We start from the raw sequence: 21,512 nt of genomic DNA on the forward strand, positions 1-21,512 counted from the left end.
CTCTCCAGAAGGTGGTGTCCCAATAGACTGGACAGCACAAGCCAGTAAGGTCGGCCCAACTCCTGCTCCACACTCTCCAGAATGTGGTGTCCCAATAGACTGGACAGCACAATCCAGTAAGGTTGCCACAACTCTGGTCTCGACACACTCATTCCAGGAAGGTTCTTTCAACTTGATGGCAAAGTGACAGCACACCACAGCGTGTCTCAACACCACTGGACAACCCACTCCAGGAAGGCTATGTCAACTCAGTGCCAATGCATCGAACAGCTCAGCTCACCACAGCTCGGATCTTAGCACTGGACAACAAACTTCGTAAGGTGATATCCCAACATCCTTGACGGCAGACCTCAGTGAGGTTGTTGTGTAAGCAGTCACAACCAGACCAAATCGGACCTAACGGGTTTGACCGTGTCGCTGACACGGTGAGAGCGACGAGACAGTCACAATCAGACCCAATCGGACCTGCAGCTTGCACCCGGTGTGACAGCGGATATAGTCCCCCTGGAGTCATAGTCCGGAAGCATTGTATTTGACCAATTAAGCAGCATGATCTATTGTACCGCTAACCCTAACCAAAACATTTAGCAATGCGGGCTATTGTTACACGGACTATCAGCCCTAGGACTACTATCCCTGCCACACCGGTCTCAGCATCCTAGACATTACACACTGTAGGATATCTCTATTTACGGACCTTTCTCTTTTGATGACATACGCTCGCTTTGCATAAGGTGGCACATGCAAATATATATCTATATGTTCTGCTACGTCCTTCCCATTGTCACCTCTATCTAGACATACTGGACAACATTACACACATCAACGTTCAATGTTGTCTCCACTCTGGACACCATTGGGCTCCGTCTAAACTTTAGCAGTTCTCAAACATGGCCAATTCCTGCAGTATGGACAGTCTGCGCCTTGTTTGAAGCCTGGTCTTTACTGGAGGATCAAATTGACAAGAATCAACGGGAAGGCAATTGGTCGATTCGTGGCATCCACCGACTTTAGAATATGATACTGTCGTCAAACGCTAAATATGAACAGTCATTAGAGCACATTAGAGTTCAATGCCTTTTGGCTCCGAAAGCTGTTGCTGAGGTAGAAAGACGATACGAAAGCACACTTCATATCTTATAGTATAATGGAAAACAAATAAGAACATAAACTTTAGAGGACTGGCACAACCATTGATATTTTCTCAATTAAGGTTTGTTGACATAACAACATTTATTTTCATGTCAAAAGTATTTAGAGACGGAGTGTCCTCATCTTGGCCACCATTGTGACGAAGTCCAGTCATGGTGAAGTACAGTCGACTGGGTGTATTTATCTTGATCCTCATTCAGGTAAGCTTGTCTTCATCTTTTCATCCCTTCAATATCGATACAAGGACAATTCTCCCTGATAGTCTTTGGCTTTACCTTGATCTGCAATCCAAACGTGTCAGTGGAGAGCGCGTAAGAGAAGAGCGACAATTTTGTCAGAGTGACAAGCAGCGTAGGTTTTTACAAACTACACCACTACACCACTTCACGAATTATCATTCTGTAGTTGATTTAGATCGACTGCCGATAAAAATTATTTGCAATTTAAGAAAAGTGGCGCCTGTCACTGTCTCTTTGGACTTGTCTACCGAAATATTCTTCCTTGATTCTGATGGCCTTAAGTGAGTCGATGATGTAAGGAGTGAAGACATTTCGTCCTGACCGACGTCCGTGGTGGTCTTCCCCAGGAACAATCTGCCACCAGAAAGGCGGACATTGGTAATTTTCAAATCTCAACTTCCCTGACTTTCAATAGCCGATTCAGTCTATATTTTCGCCCGTAGATATCTGGATGTCTCCTCCAGGATTTGGGAGACGATGATTTTGGGAGTCTGGAGGATGGTGGAGGTGATGATTTAGTGGAAAGTAAGTGGCTAGAGAACAGTAGATACAATCTTAATTTGAGGACATCCTCAACAAATGAAGCGAAAATGAAAGTTGCACTGAAGGACCATTTGGGACATTGCCCCGACGTCTCAGGTTGTGACTTAAAATTCGCGGTCCTGCAAGACTTCCCGAGACGTCTAGTTTGGTCCAAATGCGAAAATGTAAGCTACACGGAAGGACCGTTTGGAAACATTTTCACGGCGTCTCAGGTTGTGACTTACAACTCGCAGTCCTGCAAGACTTCCTCGGACATCCAGTTTGGTCTAAATGTGGTCCTTATCATTTGAATTCACCGATCATTGTAACATACATGTAGCATGTTAGGCCAAAGATAAGACAACCTTAGGGATGTAAAACCATTGATTTCTTTATTGTACGTATTTATAATCGTTCTTACATCTCTCTCTCTCAGAACCTCTTGGTAAATGCCCGCCCGTCCCATCTCCACCCCATGCAGTCTTGGTCTCCACTCCCAAGGACACTAGCATCAGTTCAACGGTGAAGATGAAGTGCGGACGAGGTTATAGGAAGATCGGAGGCAGCACTACCAGGGCATGTCAACCAACACTGAAATGGGGCGGCAAGGACATCATTTGCAAAGGTATGTTGCTCGCATCGCAGGATCCCCGCGACTACAAGCTTTCTGTCCACGTCCACTATTCTGGCAACAAAGCGCAATACAGAATGCTTCACCCACTTCCACCAATTCGGAGAAGACCGAAGACGACCTGTTCTTCAAATTGACGGCAATTTCATCAACATCAACTAGAACACGTTTAGTTGGTCAGTTGGGTTGTGCACTGATACATTAATGAGGATGACGCGTATTTCTGAAAAGTTCTTAATCGACTTAAAATTACTTTCATTCATTTCTCCCAGCTCTTGAATGTAAAAACCTGGTGATCAAGAATGCGGTTGCGAACACGACAGCCCGGACATTCGGAACCGTGGTCGGATTCTCCTGTCGTAATGGTACATCTAGACCGTCAGCTGAGGGGGACGCCGCCAGGAGGTGCCGGGCGAACCAGCTGTGGAGTGGCAACGACATCACCTGTCTTCGTAAGTACGGGCTACAACTCCCGATAAATTGTGTATAATATTTAATCAGTTGGCTTGCTACATGTAGTTATCGATCATCAAAATATCTCGTCAAGATGTGAAGCATCAATATCATGAACATTGGCAATCTCATCTTCAGACTGCATTTTGCAATATCTTTTCTCTGGTATTTTGCTTGGTGTATAGCCAAAGCCTTTGCGTCACCTGAATCTCGCTTCATGGTTGTCTCTGCTGTAGAGGCACTGGGGGCCAGAGCAACCCCTAACAGAAATGTAAGTCCCATAAAAAATAAATTCCCCGTACATTTATTATAGGTTCATGGATACACGCTCATAGGTGATGACAACGAAGACATTTATAGGCTCTTATTTCTAACGCTAAGATTCTTTTCCAAGGACAACTGCCCGTGCATGGAATTCTGTCTCACCGGTGTTGCTAAATCAAACTTTTATGTGTGATGTCTTGTTTTGAATACAAGTGTGGAGGAAAATACGTCCTTGGGGAACTGTAGTCCCCATGACAAAGGGTTCTACCATGCGCCTTTTAAAATCGCTTACGTGTAGGCTCTATAGAGAACTACGTGTATAACCTGATACGTCATCCAACACTTGGAAGGACACATTTTCCAAGAGGAGGAAAGCGGCAATGGGTACCAGTTAGGGTCTCCAATGAATAAGCAATCCAAGTTTCATGGAAGTGATTATCGTTTCAGCACCGAAATGCCCAAAGCTCGAGCTTCCTCAGTCGACAATTGCGAGCACGAAAAAGAGATCTGTAGGAGTGGTAGTGAAACTGAGTTGTGCCCGCGGGATGGTCAACGTCACTGGAGACCAGCAGGTCACCTGCGGTGAAGACCAGAAATGGAAGGGGAAGACGTTGAAATGCCAAAGTAAGATAATAGTTCAAGTCGTACTTTATAGTTAAACTCGTCAACGTGTCCGGCGGCGGCCACTGGTGCGCAACTCTGTATCCACCCTGCACGATAGACGACGTGTCGCAACGCTGTCCCGTCCTACGCGAGACGGACAAGATCTCCGGTCTTCAGATGTTTAGTTCCCATGTAAGTTCCCATGTCCAGTCATTGTCGGTACCCGCTTGTTTAATATCCTCGATTGACATGGTGTCTGAAGTAGCTAGAATCCTGTCAGATGGATGTCCGACAGAAGTAGGGACAGAAAGAAAGTACATGTGAGCAACTTCCTCGACTAACTTAGCATGAAAAGACCATTGCAACCCATTATTCCTTTTTGGCTGGTAGACGGGATTATCAGATATGCATACCAAGTTTCAAGGATTATTACCATGTTAGTGTCATGTCTAGTGTCAGCGCGGGCTAATTATGCCATTTTCTGTAAGCTGACTTCGGCTGTGGGTGTTCGTCTTCTATATAGGGCGCGCGTCCTTTAATCCACGTAGTTCTTTCTGCGGTGGTCCTTCGTCTGTTGAACATCGCCCATCCATGATGATTCTTTTTCAGCGCCACAATGTAAGCCATTGAAAGTAGTTTCACATGGCACGAAAGATAAAGAAAACAGAAACGCGGGTGCTGTGGTCAAGTTAACATGCAAGAAAGGTTACAAGGGGAGTGGCAATGATATCACCTTGTGTGACAAAAAGACGTTGAACTGGACCAAATCCAACTTCAAATGTATCAGTAAGTCTATTGTCTCATTTATACCACAAGCAAACGAAACAACTCACTGAGCAGCTACTAAAAATAGTGATAGTGAAGACATTCGCAATATGTCTTCAGGCGTTTAGTGCAGACGTTTAATTTCTTTGCTTAAGCGACAGGTGTCGCCTCAGTGTAACAGTGCAACATGCTCAGATGTCCTAAGTAAATAAAGTCATTTACCATACCTGTTCGTTCCATCATCGATTTAAAGCTACCGTACATTTTTCTGGAGATCAGAGAAGGGCTACGGTGGCCAAAGAATGCCCATACACACTTGCTTATACTTGCATGTAATATAAGTGAAGTGTACGCGTTTGAACGGAAAATCGTCTGTTTCGGTGATTCCTGTTACTAGATTTGTTGTTGGCGCCTCCTCCACGAGTAGTAAAGCAGACAAATTATTGTAAGGCATGTGGTGTAGTTTGAGGAACGACTACATGCTGCATACATGTTACTGGCTAACGTTGATTGCTATCATTGTAATCAGCAGTGCTGTTGCTGTAATCATAATCAATATTCGCCGGTAAACAGGATTTTCCCCCTTAATGCAAAGTGTGTACACTCGTGGCTACGTGAGCATGCATCTACTAAGGTGTTTCTTTTACCACTTTCATGTAGGGAGTGAGAAATCGAAAAAGAAATCTAGAAAACACAAGACTGGAAAACACAAGACTAGAAAAGGAAGGAAAGGAAGGAAAGGAAAAGAAAAAAAACCCCGTAAGATTATGAAAGCCTTACAACTGCTAAAAATTAAATCTCCCCGAGAAAAATACCCCTCAAATACATGTACATGTACATGTGTCGTATGTGGAATTAATTTGGCACAACCAAAAATGGGCCAAACCCCTTCATTTACCTAGTATTTTTTTCGTACAATGTAGGAGTTCGTCAAGCTCCAAGTTACGATCTTTTTCGGTTATTTGAAAATATGTATCAGTTTTAAATGTGCAAAGTGTCCCGTGGGCAAAGATTTGCATCATGTGCTTTTCATAATCTTCTGATTGAAGATCAGGGGACTCTGCATACCTTAACCCGCTGCCAAATAATAAGGAAAGATACCTTTTACAGAGAGACATTAGAGACTGATACATTTGATCAGCTGCCAGGTTGACTACCTGTATATATATTCTTTTTCCGTTAGAATGAGTAACTGTCAGCGTCAGTAGGAGATTTCAATACGGATCTTATGTGTGATTTAGCTTTGCGGTTAGTGAAGATCGTCTGGTTCTCTCTCTGGCCCGCTAATCACTCTCCTTTTCAAGCTGGCGTCTGGCCTACACTGTATATACGTCATCGTGGCCATACTAGAGCAAATGGGGCTATAGTGTACCGGAAACTTGCCACGCGAACACTGCATCTGCCCGTACCAATGACATTCTTCTCTAGGGCAATTCACGCTTTTAATAAACAATAGAGGACCAAGGACAGATCCTTGTGGAACTCAGATGACACATTCGGTTCGACTTTGTCCGTAAATAGCATCCAATGCTTACCATATTTTATCCTCCTTCACCAATGCAGGTTGCACTTCAATCCATCCATACTATGCTGGTTTGAGGGGTGCTACCCTTGAGTACAAACGAGTTAAAGGTCAAACTGTTGCCACCATGAAATGTTACCCCAGCTATTTTAAATCAAGCGGACAGGAGAAGCGTGTCTGCCGAAAACAGGGGGATACTATGGTATGGTCGTCGGGCCCACCTTTGACATGTAAAGCAGGTAAATATACATTCTAAGTACCAGCGTGTTTTCTTTCCAACCGAATTACATAGGTTGCAGTACTTTCACTGGAGCCACTCTGCACGGTGTTCGGTCTTCGGGAAGCAGACATCGTGCACTGACCATGCAGTGTTATTCCGGATGGGTTAGATCCAGTGGGGAGAAGAAGATCTTCTGCAAAAAACAGGGAGACGAGCTCAGGGTTTGGTCAGGAGAACCATTGGTCTGTAAACCAGGTATTAGCAAAAATAGTCTTTATTTATTCTTGCAAAATTACACTTGGTTGCATAGCCATAATCGCCGCCACGAAAACGCGGCACAGTGATTTACATTGTAAAAACAGTGCTTCATGTAGGCCTATGCTCATGTACAACCAAGCTGTATTCGAATATTTCGTTAATGTGATATTTGCACGAGTACATAATGTCCTTCCCGCCTCTCAGTCGGTATCAAAGTAATTCTATGATGCATCATCAAATCTTACGCGAGCTTCTATATGGAACCCTATTGAGTACCCTCTTGTTCACATGTTCATCAGGCCGAATCTAGCTAGCTAAGCTTTTAAACAGGAAATAATAAGGTACATTTCACCGCCCGAGAAAATGTAAAAGTAGGCTGAATCGCTGCATGGTCGAGCCAAATCCCCTTTAAGTTCAAAGTGAGCAGTAGACACAATCGATATCAATATATATCATGAAACCTAATAGTTAAAGTCCCTTTTTTTAATTGTTTTGATCCTCAGGAGGCGATGTAGCTAAAGGAAAGCCAATGTATCAGAGTTCCAATACAGGACCTCTTGCAAAGTATAATGGTTGTTTCATCACGACAGGGAAGGATGCGCCTTGGTGGTACGTCGATTTGAAGGTACGCTTAAAGCGCCCCTTTTGAACTATCGGGAAAGAACGGAAACCTTGAGATAACACTTGAGAGTAAAGCCTAATGCAATGTATACACATGTATATATAACATGTATAGAGTAATCAGGACGGTATGAGAAAATTCATTTTCGTCAGAAAGACCGCTTACTTTAATAAGAAATTTGAAAGAAAATCTTGATTATCACCAAAATACTTTCCTTAAGAAAATCACTCGGTCAATGTTGTTTTCACGCCTTTTAAAAGCAATTCACCCCTTTTTCATCCAATTATCCACGCCGTTTACTTACATGTAATAGCAATGCACTCCCTTTTTATCCACTTCACTTTTCCTCGCCAAATAAATAGCAATCCTTTTCATCAACTTCGCTATAATCACCTTTCAGGTCGAATATCCAATTGCACGTATCACGCTATACAAATATTCCCATGGTAAAATCAACAGAAAATTGGGTAAGCACATCTCACGGTTCTGTAATGTATAATAAGATATCGGAGGAAATCGGAGACCCCGGGTGAACCTTCATGTACGCTATTAACACAGAGGGCACTGACTGCCTTCTCTATCATTTGAGAAGACCTAGGATTGAGCCCCCGACCACAGGAGGCGACAGGCGCAATCTTTATTTCGACTGACAGACTATTTACTGCAAAAACTCTAACTTTCTTCATGGAGAAATAAGATCTCGTATCTTTCATTTGACCGACCACCTTCAATTAAGCTGTAGACTGCTTCCCATCTTTAATCCGCAGGTGATCACGAATAAGCATACACATATTGTATTCAGGCGATTGTTGATTATCTTTAATGTGCTTTTTAACTTTTTGTCTTTTATAGCAAGATCTTTGAAGGACTTCACAATATCCGTCACCAATACGATACCAGGGAAAGGTACTTACAAGGCGAACAAGAAGGAGGTCTGTCTCCACGTCAGGAAGTCCAACAGAAGGTCAATGGTCTCGTACAAATGCAAATCTGTTAAGGTCGGGCGCTACTTGGTCATCTCCATGGAAAAAAAGTTCAAACTTGGAATCTGTACGATCAGGGTGTGGCCAAAAAGTACGTATAGGAATAGGGAGTTTTCGCAAAAGCCTCCAAAACGCTATGAACGAGAACCCTTGTTCCATTGTTCGACATCGTTATCAGGAGGTCGAACAATGGGATAGGCGTGCGGGTTCGCATTACGGGGGCTTTTCTAGAACTCCCTATCAAATCAGTAGCCATGCATCCCGCCATACGTCAAGCATCATGTTGTAGTGATTATAAATCAACCAATCACAGTGGGTTATTGTGGAGAAAGTGGTGGCCTGCTCATGCTATACATGTACAGTCGCGTCATGAGTTTAAGGAACAGGTATATTGAAGGCAACTGTTATTGTCACATCAGAAGGTGTTTCCTCGAGGTCAGGCGCTATACAAATATACATGTATATATCTACATCTATTGATTGATTGATTGATTGATTGATTGATTTTTAAAAAGTCTCCAGTCCTCTCTCACGTTTTACACGTGATTAAAAATCAACCAATCACGTAGTTTTCAACAGACGTCAACCATCGGAGCATACGCTTCTGGCTTTGATTGCGGGATAAAAGCATAAGCAGGGCATATGTTCCAAACTCATTTTATGATTATTTTCCATTTTCCAGGAAGCATCGCCACATTAAAGCATGCGTCACAGAGTAGCACGTTCGGAAATTACAGCGCCAGGCTTGCTATTGATGGGAACCTCGCATCCGACCCAGAATCAAATTCCTGTAGTTTGACTTCGTACCAAAATAATCCCTGGTGGGTTGTGGATCTAAAGGTAATGCGACTAATTCAGCGACGTTTTGTACGATTTATGATTACGTTTAATACTTTTTCGAATAGACAAAAATCGTCAAATTTGACATATTGTGCACATTATCCTTTCCTGTCCAGAAACATCGGCGTGTTCTATGTGCTGCTCGTACAATGCATCTAATTGACGCACAACTGCGGCTTTGAAACCCCCGGCCGTATCCTGCATGACGAGAGATATTTTGGACTTATGCCATAAGATGGCTTTCCAGAAACATCCAAGATTCTTTTATCCCATAATTATCCCGACAATTTTTCAGCAACATAAAACAAGGTTCTAAACTGCTACATGTACCATTAATTTCAGGGCCGTAAGATTGTTTCCAGAGTTATCCTTTACCACAAGTCAGATCGTACAGTCAGTAAGTTTCTTTGCCGACAGAAATAATTTTGGTCAACCAATTTGTTTTACGTTTTACGTGTATAATTAGGGAGTTTTCGCAAAGCCCGCAAAACTTCGACGCGAGCGCCTTTCCCATTGTTCGACATAGTTATCAAGAGGTCGAACATTGGGATTGGCGATCACGTTGGCGTTTCACCAACTCCTTAATTATGAGGCTTACTTTGTTTCATTTCAGCGGAGCAACTTGCTAACTTCAGTTTGTCGGTGACCGGCAGGAAGCCCTCTGGCGAGGCGTACATGCCTGCCGAGAAAGAGGTCTGCTACACCCAGAAAGAAGTGGTGGTACTAGGCTCTGTGACCAGCATCCGATGCAAGTCCCCCAAGAAAGGAAGGTTCATTGTAGTATCACGAGCTGGCGTTGGTGTCATGTCGTTATGTGAAGTTCTGGTCTATTAGACAGGGTTGGTTCCTCAAACTTTTGACACCAAAGGAGGAATCTGATGACAGTTGATAAAACGTCTTTAGTACACGTGTGTCTGACCGCAATAGTTTTGAACTGTTCCTAATTCATGATGGTGAAGAGGCCTCATGCCTAGTGCTATTCTGGAATGCCTGTACCCTACCGCACTCCACGCCTCATGCCGTTGGACAACATTCTATAACCGATTCAGGTCGTCCCAGCCTAAGAATTGGCAGACTAGACAAGGTTATAAATTCGATAACACACCCCATTATGTACACAGGAAGGTTGTATCCCATCCTTGTATTACCAGTGGTTTTCAATATACTCCGCCTCTCGATATTTTGTAATGACGAAAGAGTGAAAAAACCTGAATCTCAGGATGGTTAATTGTATCCCAGCCGAGCCTTTAACTATATAATCAGTAGGAGAAGTCATCTGAGCACACATGTTCCATGCCTCGAGGCACTTTCAGTTTCTAACATGATGAGACGAGATGAATATACAAATAACACATAATTCTGTAATGAAAAGTAAATAAGTAACACAAGACTTTGAGGACTGGCCAGACTGTTGGTATTTCATTCAATTAGGGTTGAAATTTGAAGACATAAAAGTACAACATTTTATTTGGATGTTTGAGTTGGTCTATCCTTGTTTTGACTTGTATTGTGAAAAGTCTCACTCATTATGATGAAGACCAGGCGATACGGTTTACTCCTCTTAATCTTCTCTATTCTGGTAGGTATTACTTCACCATGTTTTCCGGTGTAGAAGTTTGAAATGTCTCAGGATAGAATATCCCGGGAACAAAGAACACTATTATGCGCTTTTTATCTCTGAGGTACATGTATCGTGCAGTAATGGCTTCTATAGGACCATTTATACCATACTTCTTTATAAAATAATGGGACTCGAGTTTTTTCCAGGGGACATTTTTTTCTTCTACACCGATCCTAAGTATACTTTGACAGCCGCGATGCACCAGAATGGCCTCTAAGACGTTGATCTTGTTCTAGAAAACACGCCAGTCGGATATCCTGAATGGGAGAGTATGATAATACTTGTTCCGGGCTTTTGTGAGAAATTCGTTTTTCCTGTCATGACTTGGACTTGCTAGATGAAGTTCTCATCACAGAATTTAAAGTGAGACGGTAAAGTTAACGAGCCATGAGAACACAGTTTGTTCTTGACGAAGTCCACGGTTGTCGTTCCCTCTTCTGAAGCCAAGGGTAACAATCTGCCACCGGAAGGACGACATTGGTCGTGCTGTCACAACCTGTTTTTTCGCATTTCCAACAACTGTCTCGATATTTCGTTTGGTCCACAGGTAGCTGGATGTCTTGCTCAGGATCTAGGATTAGATGACTTAGATAATCTGGAAGATGACGGAGGAGTGGAAGACTTGAAGGAAAGTAAGTAGTTTGCATCATGTAGCCTGAGGCTAGTTCGAACCATGAAAATACAAGAGCAACGAAAAGTTGCACTAAATTACTGTTTGGACTTCGGTTACGACTGGAATTTTTAGTTTTTTGTGATCTGCTGTCCCGCCAGTAAAGCCTAACGGCTAAGGACACCGTCTGGTCAATAACCTTTTCTGACTAATGTATGTTACAAGGCATGTCAGGCCGAGGAGAGAAAAAGTGGTACACTTTCAAAATGTGTCTGCACACTGTCTCAACACTGACGTAACATTTATTCCTGTATCAATCATGTTAATGGTCATGATTTTGAACCAATAATCACCCAGCGTTACTGAATAACTATCGTCCTCACAGAACCACTTGGTAAATGCCCTTCCGTCCTAACCCCGCCCCACGCGGTGATGGTCTCTGGAGACAAGGACACCGGCATCGCTTCCGTGGTGAAGATGAAATGTGGTCGAGGTTATGAGAAGGTCGGAGGCAGCACACGTAGGGTATGTCAAGTAACACTTACTTGGACCGGCAAGGATATCGTTTGTAAAGGTATGGTGTTGCCTGTTGGTGTAGGTATGGTTCACAACCCAAACTCCCACTCCCACGACACCTTTCCCGTATTTTCTCTGCATCGGTCACGTATTTGGGGAAATTCATCCGGCGATGAACCTACGACGTGGAGGAGATCGATGTCACAGCTGTCGTGGGCTGAGATTGTTTTGAAGACACCGCTATCTCTCTGAAATGTTAGTAACGTTAGTAATATTTTAAATCGACCTGACTGTAATAGAATGGTAGCAGTACTCTTAAGGGATAACGTAACGTAACCTTTGAACAACCGGGCCCTGGTACATTCGACCGATATTGAAAGACGGAATTGGCGGGGCTTATAAAAATGCTGGATTGGACGCAGAATTTAATTCAAATTTTATGATCTTGTACTTACGCAAACTGTGGACCACCTACACATCGGTGGTAAACGCATTAGTTCTGAAAGCGTCAATGATGAGTTGGCTCTTGTAATGAATGTTTTCCTCCAGCTCTTGAATGTTCGAAACTGGTGATCAAGAATGCGGTGGCGAACACGACATCCCGGACATTTGGGACGGTGGTCGGATTCTCCTGTAACCATGGTACATCGAGAACAACGCGAGATCTGGGAAACGCCACGAGGAGGTGCATGGCCAACCAGACGTGGAGTGGAAGCGACATTACCTGTCTCCGTAAGTGTGCGGTTCCACTGCAGAGGATGTCCTTGATGCGAGCACTGGTCACATGGCTATGTAAAGCTGGTGGCACACAGAGGAAGCTGGGAGCACACGTGAGGACATGACGCAGCCGCAGAGGTCGTTAAAATCTAAACCTAGTCGAAAAACGAAATTGTTGGCATCAGTTGATTTGCATTCTTTCTTCTAATTCTAAGACGCCATTCATGTAAATAAAAAAACATGTTCCGTTTTCCAAAAATAAAGGATCTTCAAATCCTCCTCGAAATTAACTTGGCAGACATTACCTCTACTCTGGGCTTATATCGTACATGATTCATTCTCCTTCTCCTTATACGTTAGCAGTTCGCGGACGTTTTATGGTTGTGGTTATGGTTGTGGGTGTGTTTGCCGTTTTCAGCACCTCAATGCCCGGAGCTCCCGAGCTCGACCATTGCGAACACAAGCGATAGGTCTATAGGAGTGGTGGTGAAACTGAGCTGTGCCCGTGGGATGATCAACGCCACTGGAGACCAACAGATCACATGCAGTCAAGACCAGAAATGGAAGGGGAAGATATTGATATGCAAAAGTAAGACAATAGCTCTCCTTCTCCGAACATAATCCCTCTGTTTTTAATGTGCGCTTGTCAGAACCGTGAGGCCGTCCTATTTCACTCCTGTCTAGTGTCTTGTTCAGAGTACACCTATACCAATCTTTCGTCATTTCCAGAGGCAATGTGTAAACCGTTGACACCAGTGCCACACAGCACAAAAAATAAACAAGAGCGCAAGGTTGGTGCCATAGTCAAGCTAACTTGTAAGAAAGGTTACAAGGGGGAAGGCAATGCTTACGTCTTCTGTAACAAGAAGCGGCAATGGACCAAGCTAAGGTTGAATTGCACCAGTAAGTCCCTTCTTTTTTTATCTAATAACATTTTTTTCCTTTAGAATGAGACTTTCGGAAAGCCTGATAGAAAGACAATTTTACCGTGACCTTATCTTGATCTACAGGGTTTAAAAAACAGTGCATTTATACTAAAAGAGGTATCTATGTCTTTTACCCATGGCCACTGCACATACTGTATATACATATAGGGTCATAAGATGCCATGACCCTGAAAGTTAGCCTATTTGACACAACGTGATCAATATCGTCGGAATATTTTTTCATATCATTGAAGTGTGTATACCTTTGGAGTGTAAGGGAGGTTGGTATAAAGGGCAATCTTTGTACGGATTTGATGTTAGACATGAAGCCAGCCTCGTACTCTTTAGTTATAACAAGAGGGAATAAAGCACTGTTGAAAATAATGTAAAGTTATTATATTTTGGTTATAATCATAGCAATGAAAAAAGTACACATGCCCACATGTATTTACATCTACTTTTACCCTTCCCACAATGTCTACTTTAAAACTGCCTTGTATACCTCCTGTCAGAAATCGCCGATAAGAAATTGAGGAATCATAGGACTAAAGAGAAACGGAAGAAGAAGAATGGTAAGAACAGCAATAGGAGCATAAGGCAAATAAAGTGCACGATATTTATTCTCTTTCTCTATACGCGTCGTTCTTAAGTTGTCAACATGTCCTTGAGTCGCCTTGTTGGTGAATGCACTGTCAGAGCCAATTACTCGCGTTCTTATTAGGAAAATTTAAAACAAGATGATGTTCGGGTTCGTCATTTGCAAATCGTCTAGCTCCCAGTCTCATTACCTGAAATATTTTTAATTCCATTTATTTATTTCTATTGTTGTGGACCTCTGTCCAAGACCACACCCTTGTTTTCGAGTGGGCGTTTGCCGGTTGACAAGCCCGATTCTGGCCAACTTACTTTAATAGCCCGTGTTCCTTGAAATCCTATTGAATTCTATGCGATCCTCTCCCGACAGTTTGCAAGCGTCTTTCTCCATACGAATGTAGAAAGCAAGGGGCATTGAAATGGACCAGAACAATCGAAGGCGAAACCGTCATCATAATGAAATGTATGGACGGCTGGGTAAAACTGTCCGGGCAGGAGAAGCGTGTCTGTCGGAAAGTCGGGAGACAAGTGACATGGACGGAGGCTCCGCTGCGATGCAAACCAGGTAAAATAACAGATTCGCGTTACCGAATTGACATCCCTCCCCCACCTCTCCTAGATACATTGTAACTTCGGGATACATTCCTACACCCTCATTCTAACTGTTTGCCTGATAGCCCTTTACAAGTTCTAAGAAAGCAGTAGGCCTGTTGCCAGTATCATGCAATGTACTGGTGTATGGTTTCAATGCCATCAGTCTTCTCATGGGAAGGTGCGAGATCGGACGTGAACAACAACAGTCCTGTAGAAGCCATTTGTGAACATGGTGAAACTGTAGATAATCTCCAGTAAATTTGAATCCAGTGAACAGATTGAACGTCATCGTGTCATATCATCATGCAATGTATTTAAAATATTTATAATGACTTCTTAACTGTTTTAGGAGCCGATGTAGCAGATGGAAAGCCCACCTACCAGAGATCTACATTGGGACCTTATAAATATTCCGCAAATCATGCGTATTATAACACCTGCTTTCTCACAGATAGGTCGGAAGCGCCCTGGTGGTTCGTCGATTTGAAGGTACATACCTTCTTTTATGGAAGATATTGTTAAAGATTAAATAAAAGTACGCCCAACGCGAATGATCTCACAAAATGAGAATGAAATCTTCAATATTTTAAATAAAAAATCCTTGATCGAAGAAGCTTGCCGTTGATTTTTTAAAGGGAAATCGTTTGTACGTTTCCGTTTTTTTGGCATGTGGCAATTTGTTCATGGTTGCTATTTTTGTGGTTGTCAATTGGAAATTGCGGACCTATAGATTGTCCCTTTGCTTTAAAGGGAAATATTCAACTTCAGGTGACTATTGATATACACAGTTAGGGGACTGCATCGTGTTTGATTTAGCAATAAATATGACCGTCGTACACGCGTGAATCGTTTCAATGTATTGTATGGTGGAGGACCCTATAAGCGATTTCGTGTAACGTAATCTGACATATCACGCTACTGTCTCTAGGCTCCTTTTAACTTACGAACTACATGCACCACGTTGCAGGTCGAATATCCAATTGCATCAATCATGATGGTGAAAACTCGGGGCCTCTACTATAAACTGGGTAAGACTCACGTTACACGTGGCACAATCCGATTTTCTAAAATGCTGGGTTAAGAGCTACATGTAAAAACCACCAGCTTTAACACCTCGTTTTTCAACACGTCCGCTGTCAACTACGCAAACACATGTATCCCTATTAAGGATGATACTTGTATACCAGTCCCCCATTTTACCCGCAGACCATCGCACGTCGCTGCGATATGATGGCTCCTCTGTGGTCCAATTTCCTAGTCACCAAGTGGTCTTCTACCCAAGAAAATATGTTTATATGCGACTGAAAAGTTTGCTTAGTGATTAACGGGCTACGCCGTTCGTGCTCACTAGAATATTTACTAGTGGCTCAGAAAAATAATACACAATGCCGTAGTTGTGCAGTTATTATAGATTCAAATTCGCTGAAACTTGGTATTCGTGGTAAACGCATAATTATCTTGAAAACGGCATAGTTAAAAATTATATTCAGTGCGTACTTTTACGCAGGTCGAAATTTTCAAATAATTTGACCTCAATTTTTAAAAATTTTGAACGAACGGAGCCAGCCTTTAAGAATGGTGTTTCATCTAGCTTTACTTTGTTTTCAGCGAGGAATCTTAAGGACTTCACAATATCCGTCACAAATGCGAAACCAGGGACAGGTACCTACAAGGCGAACAAGGAAGAGACCTGTCTCCACGTTCCCAGGGCCAAGAAGCGCACTGTTGTCGTATACAAATGCAAATCTGTTAAGGTCGGGCGATACGTCGTCATTTCCATGACGAAGAAAAAACAATTTGTGCTCTGTAAGCTCTTGGTATTTCCCAAAGGTACATTTCAGTATACGTTATCAGCTCATTAGGTAGGCTTTCCAATACTGCATTGCACGTCCTAGAAATTTACCTATCAAAATACGTTGGTGAACTGCTTTTGTGATCTATATCGAGCTATTATCGAAACTTTCTCCCGCACTGCTCAATGCGTGTTCTACTGATACATTTATTGTAACATTTTCCTTTTTTAGCAAGCATCGCCACGTTAAAACAAGCGTCACAGAGTAGTACGTACGAGAATTACAGCGCAAGGCTTGCTGTTGATGGTGACATCTCAGCCGACGCGAAATCGAACACTTGCAGTATAACCAATTACCAAAATAATCCCTGGTGGGTTGTGGACTTGAAGATCAGCACGACTGTGTCCAGAGTGATCCTTCATCACAGGTCTGATCGGACAGTCGGTAAGTGTGATTGCCAGCTGGTGAATTTCATAGAATATCAAGATGGCGATACTTTTAATCTTGTTTCGTGGAGAAGAAGAGCCGACATATTCGTCGCTTTGCTTCACTTGTTGGTATTGTACACTTCTCCCATCTCAAACTCAAACAGCTTGTAGGCTCCTCTATCTCTATGAAGTGTATTCCTTGAGTTCCATGACTATCAACTTGCACTCATTAAATTTCATTTTTCAGAGGAGTTGTTTACTGTCGCTCTGAAAAACCTTTCTCTATCTGGTTTTGATGGTTTTTATGTTTCAGTACCAGGGGGGCAATTGGCTAACTTCACTGTCTCGGTGACCGACTACAAGCCCTCTGGCGAGCCGTACCAGCCTGCCGAGGAAGACGCCTGCTACTCCCAGAACGAAGCCGTGGTGCCAGGCTCTGCGACCAGCATTCAATGCAAGTCAACCATGAAAAGACGGTTCATCGTTGTATCACGGGCCGGCGTTGGTGTCATGTCGCTGTGTGAAGTGCTGGTCTATTAGAACAGTACCTCTCTTCTGGTCGGCCGGTCCAAAAGGAAGAATTTTGATAGTGTTTGCACGGGAAGAGAATATGATAATGCTTGAGCAGCTGATACTCCTTGCGTGTTTGATCAGGTTGCGTGTTCATGATTGACCAAGTACATTGTGAGACATAGTATATATATATCGTTTTCACCACTGGGCGACTCGCATACGCAGTTTGCTTGGTGGAAGATTCAACAATGCCCAGCGCAGTGAGCCACCGCGCATCCTTGTGCGCGAGGTATCCAAGCGATGATCCCGGTGGAAAGAACTTTTGGCCTTTTTGTAATGTTCATGATGCTTACAGTTTGCACTGACAGATACAAACGTAACTAATTTCTACTATGTCATTCCTGTGAATGGAAAGGAACATTGCAAATGTTTTGGGGTGGTGTAATTTGAGAAATAGCGAATAAAATACCGGAAACGAAATAAGTGGTTCATCATTGCTTTGGCGTAGTTGGCGAAGTAAATCTTCAGGAAAGAAAGAACATCCGTACTCTGAACTAGATCAAATCAATGCTGGCACCTTGCACCGTCCCCTCGGAGGTCGCGCCCGGAGAAACTCTGAAATGCTCGGCCCGGGGAACAGAGGGGTGCTTTCGATAGAGGTCAACGTAACATGACTGGTGATGATGTTAGTGAGACAGTACACTATTCGATTTCTCTGTGATTGGCAGCTTGTCAAGATTGTCAAGTTTAACTCGATCGATTCCCCGAATGGATCATTGTAGATATCGCACAATGGGATGGTTGAAGGGAACTGTATAAATGGCACATGATATTGTCTGAGCTTCAAACACGGCTTCGGGACACCCGTAACGGGAAAGTGGACAAACATTTCTGATTTGCCACGTATAATCTCATCTCATCAGGAGCAGGGCACGAGGTTTTGATCGCACCCATAAACTCCCGCTTCTGATGTTGAGGAGGCCATGAAACCGAGGTAAAATGGCCAGTGACGTAATATTGAGGTTGCGAATCCTTCCGACTCCCATTTAGACCAATCTCCGAGTTTGAATGACAGTGATAGATTTGATTTAATCTAATTGACGAATGTCTCCATATCCTTATTGATATTCCACCTGAAATTGGAACTGTGCACAAGACGGATATCAAGAGGTCGTTATATCCAAGTATCAAGAAGTCGTCGTCTAAGTCACAGGCCATCTATATACGAGTTCATTATTTGCCATGCACGGATCCTTAATAAGTTTCTGTGCTTACCCTCCCTATTACTGTGCAGGTAAACGTATTTTATTCTGTGAAAATGTTTGTCAGTTCGGTTGAATCGTAGTGGTCATGAGACGACTAAAATTCTCTCATGAAGTTGAAGTCGGTGTGGGAGTCGGAGTGGGAGTCGCAAAGCCTCTGTTATATTGACCATCCGAGGGGCAATGCACTCCAGCCTGTATCGTCACGGATTGACTTGGGGTACATGTCACTTGTTTTCCTGACTCGGTCCTTTCTAATGCGATATCACTCAGAAGCAATGTCGTAACTCCCTTACCCGGAGAAGCCCTGATTCTTTCAGCTGCTAGTGCTAGTGTTAATACGTCTACGAAAGACCGCAGACAGGTGGCGATACGTGAAGCTTCGTGACTAAATCATGAGGAATGATTAACTTTGGGATTGGGGACATGTTGATTTGTGAAACAGCAGCAGTTGCTCAGCTCATTCTCCGGACCTTGCTGTTGCTCCTAATCTCTTAGCGATACATCTGAAGATGGCACCCAAGTCTTGTCGGTACTATGCCCTTAATTGTTATTGTCGCACTGTTATAAAACCGATTCTGGCGAAATCAATGAGTGTTTTTAGACTCCTCATGCCATTGCCATTGCACAGACAAATATAGCTAGAGAAAAAGAACGACATTTTTTCCATAAACAAATGACATTATCAACTTTATTTATGAGCAAAACAATATTCACAATCAGTTGAAGGTTCCTTTCCAGAACATCAATTGCCATTCAACCACGCATAAGACTTGCAAGGGACAAAAATGTTCACGTTCAGAACCGTTCTGTCAGTAGAACTTATCAAAAACAATGTCTGGTTAACAACGATTAACGCAGTCCCCTTATATGACACTAACCTAAAATGATAATCTGTGTTACATGAATTATATTTAGGAAAATATTTTAAAGCCAGTTTAAGTTTGGTAAATGTGATCTGGTCACATTCCTGAGTTCAACTAAGTAGTTTTGGCCAGAACGATATGAAAAACATTCCACACCGGTCTCGTATTCCAGGTCTCTCCACACTATATCACCTTGCAATAAATCTGAATGGCGCTATGCAGTTTAACTTTAAATAGTGTCGAGACTCCACAGACTTCACGCAGGTCAAAACAAACGACTCCCCGATGAAAAACTCAATGATTACTTTCCTCCAGCTGGTTATGAACAAGGCTCCCAAGGTGAATCAGCAATGAAAACGAATACTTCTCCCATCAATTTCCCGTCAGAGAAATATGGAAATATGCTTATTTTACATGATTTCGACAGAATAATAAAACGCCCCGTGGAAGATATTGATGAAAGTGTGCCAAAGGTGACATGATGATCCAAGTTTCCGATAAAAAAATCGCACCAAAAGGCGGACTGTTAACTATCAGTGCTTACCCGGAGTGTTTATGGCCTCGTTTACACGCCACTAGAGGTATAACTTTCTGAAATATGAAATTATCTATTCTGAAAGTAGCCTCTCGTGTAGTCCTGGCGCTATTTCCATTATCGCAAATATTTGGGTGACTTTCCAAGTGATCGACGATTCATTCATGAAATAGGTGGTCCAGAGGGCATAACCAAGTGAGTCAAAAATTTAGCATTAGAATTTGAATCATATGTGTCTCCAGTGATTTTAAGATTTTGAATTTCAGCAATTTTTCGCATTTTTAAAAAAGGCCATGACTCAAGGTCAACTAATGCATACTCCAATTTTGTCTTGATCACTGGTAGCGCGGCTCTTCAGAGAATCACTTCCCCCTGCTGGTCAAAATAGTAGTTAGAAGAGATATCCAGGAAACATAATTCATTTACACCAGAAATTTAATATCTAAACAAAGCTTCCAGGCTTCTTAGTATTTCCCGTAATAATCTGATGTCTAGGAAAATAGACCGTCACACCGTGCACCGATTTACTGCTATCGCCACGTTTGCTAGCGCTATCCTTGCGCACGCGATCTCGCGGCGTCACGTCACAGCCACGTGGGTCCGTGATTTTGATATCAGGGCATGCGCCGCTTGTAGTACTACCATTGTTTACACTACTGTACGTTTTCTCCTCTGACATACCGTGCGGTATTAGATTCTTCCTCTGAGGGTCACTTGCACGTTTTTCACTCGCGCGAGTACTACTTGTATCATGATTGTTATTTTTCTGCAATGCCCCGGGGTGACTGCGTATACTCCCCGGTATTCTTGTAGTTTGTGTGTAATTACAACTCGAATGTAACGACGAGGTCCTCCCTATCATGTATTTACCCCGTCCTCCTCTTCGGAGCACCTCTTTTGAATAGCAACACCGGCACAGTGTCATTTTGAATGCCTCCCTATACTTCCGCGACATCAGGTTGTAGAGGATGGGATTCACCGTCGAGCTGACGAAATACAAGGTGCCTGCAAGAAAAAGCCGAACATATCGTAAATAAGTCTATCTTTGGAAAGAGAAAGCGGTCTCGCGAAAGGTTTATTTGCTTGTTTGTTCGAGGGACAATCATGAAATCTGCTGTAAATATGACTGTCCTGTGACAGACCCATCGCTGTTGTTTTGCCTTGACAGTGGTCCAACCGAGCGGCGGTAACATGAACATTAAATATTTGGACAAAACTTGCTTGCGGCGACTCATACCAGAATTCTCTTGTTATCCATGTTTTGGCGTCAACAACGTGGTGTTATTTATGTCTACTATCTTCAGGTTTATTTTGGTTTGTTGATTTACCATCGATCGCTTCTGATAAGCAATGGATTTCGTTGCGACAGGCCCGCAGACACAAACCGGAAGTGACGCGTGACATGAAGGACCGAAGCCGTGCTATTTTGAGATACGGCTGATACGCTCCTCGATGTCACCAAA

General features: G+C 42.9%; 3 protein-coding genes across 5 annotated transcripts in view; 2 read left to right on the plus strand and 1 right to left on the minus strand.

Moving 5' to 3' along the window:
* The first annotated feature begins 1,273 nt into the window (after positions 1-1,273).
* Positions 1,274-10,541, plus strand: LOC135488268 (CUB and sushi domain-containing protein 3-like). Of its 2 annotated transcripts, none has more exons than XM_064772806.1 (14): positions 1,274-1,352; positions 1,835-1,916; positions 2,350-2,538; positions 2,817-2,996; positions 3,709-3,885; positions 4,474-4,650; positions 5,290-5,388; positions 6,193-6,390; positions 7,133-7,254; positions 7,652-7,718; positions 8,104-8,325; positions 8,917-9,074; positions 9,417-9,471; positions 9,688-10,541. In XM_064772806.1, exons 1-14 carry the CDS (start codon positions 1,305-1,307, stop codon positions 9,906-9,908), a joined length of 1,995 nt encoding a protein of 664 aa, XP_064628876.1. In that variant the 5' UTR covers positions 1,274-1,304; the 3' UTR covers positions 9,909-10,541. The 2 variants fall into 2 exon arrangements, with proteins under 2 accessions (XP_064628876.1, XP_064628878.1); XM_064772808.1 differs by lacking the exon at positions 6,193-6,390 and adding an exon at positions 6,444-6,626.
* A 629-nt stretch (positions 10,542-11,170) lies between these two features.
* LOC135488260 (uncharacterized) lies at positions 11,171-17,633 on the plus strand. Its single transcript, XM_064772795.1, has 12 exons — positions 11,171-11,327; positions 11,691-11,879; positions 12,371-12,553; positions 12,957-13,127; positions 13,268-13,441; positions 13,977-14,036; positions 14,429-14,623; positions 15,002-15,141; positions 15,620-15,680; positions 16,261-16,458; positions 16,677-16,889; positions 17,187-17,633. Exons 2-12 carry the CDS (start codon positions 11,738-11,740, stop codon positions 17,411-17,413), a joined length of 1,764 nt encoding a protein of 587 aa, XP_064628865.1. The 5' UTR covers positions 11,171-11,327; positions 11,691-11,737; the 3' UTR covers positions 17,414-17,633.
* A 1,691-nt stretch (positions 17,634-19,324) lies between these two features.
* The window catches only part of LOC135488159 (pyrokinin-1 receptor-like), a 94,658-nt gene continuing 92,470 nt past the window's right edge, over positions 19,325-21,512 (minus strand). For both annotated transcript variants that reach the window (XM_064772633.1, XM_064772634.1), the window contains exon 4: positions 19,325-21,054. In XM_064772633.1, coding sequence (XP_064628703.1) covers positions 20,492-21,054 — 563 coding nt within the window. In that variant the 3' untranslated portion in view covers positions 19,325-20,491. The remainder of the gene's footprint in view (positions 21,055-21,512) is intronic.

Source organism: Lineus longissimus, chromosome 5 (genome assembly GCF_910592395.1).
Source record: "Lineus longissimus chromosome 5, tnLinLong1.2, whole genome shotgun sequence".
Classification (NCBI taxonomy): domain Eukaryota; kingdom Metazoa; phylum Nemertea; class Pilidiophora; order Heteronemertea; family Lineidae; genus Lineus; species Lineus longissimus.

What these genes read in the sequence shown, in the direction of transcription:
- LOC135488268 (XM_064772806.1), top strand. Translation starts at nt 1,305, where the DNA reads ATGGTGAAGTACAGTCGACTGGGTGTATTTATCTTGATCCTCATTCAG. An exon ending in TAAAATCAACAGAAAATTGG is followed by an intron (nt 7,719 to 8,103) that starts GTAAGCACATCT and finishes TGTCTTTTATAG; the next exon opens with CAAGATCTTTGAAGGACTTC. An exon ending in CAAGTCAGATCGTACAGTCA is followed by an intron (nt 9,472 to 9,687) that starts GTAAGTTTCTTT and finishes GTTTCATTTCAG; the next exon opens with CGGAGCAACTTGCTAACTTC.
- LOC135488260 (XM_064772795.1), top strand. Translation starts at nt 11,738, where the DNA reads ATGGTCTCTGGAGACAAGGACACCGGCATCGCTTCCGTGGTGAAGATG. An exon ending in GAAGATATTGATATGCAAAA is followed by an intron (nt 13,128 to 13,267) that starts GTAAGACAATAG and finishes CGTCATTTCCAG; the next exon opens with AGGCAATGTGTAAACCGTTG. An exon ending in GCTAAGGTTGAATTGCACCA is followed by an intron (nt 13,442 to 13,976) that starts GTAAGTCCCTTC and finishes ACCTCCTGTCAG; the next exon opens with AAATCGCCGATAAGAAATTG.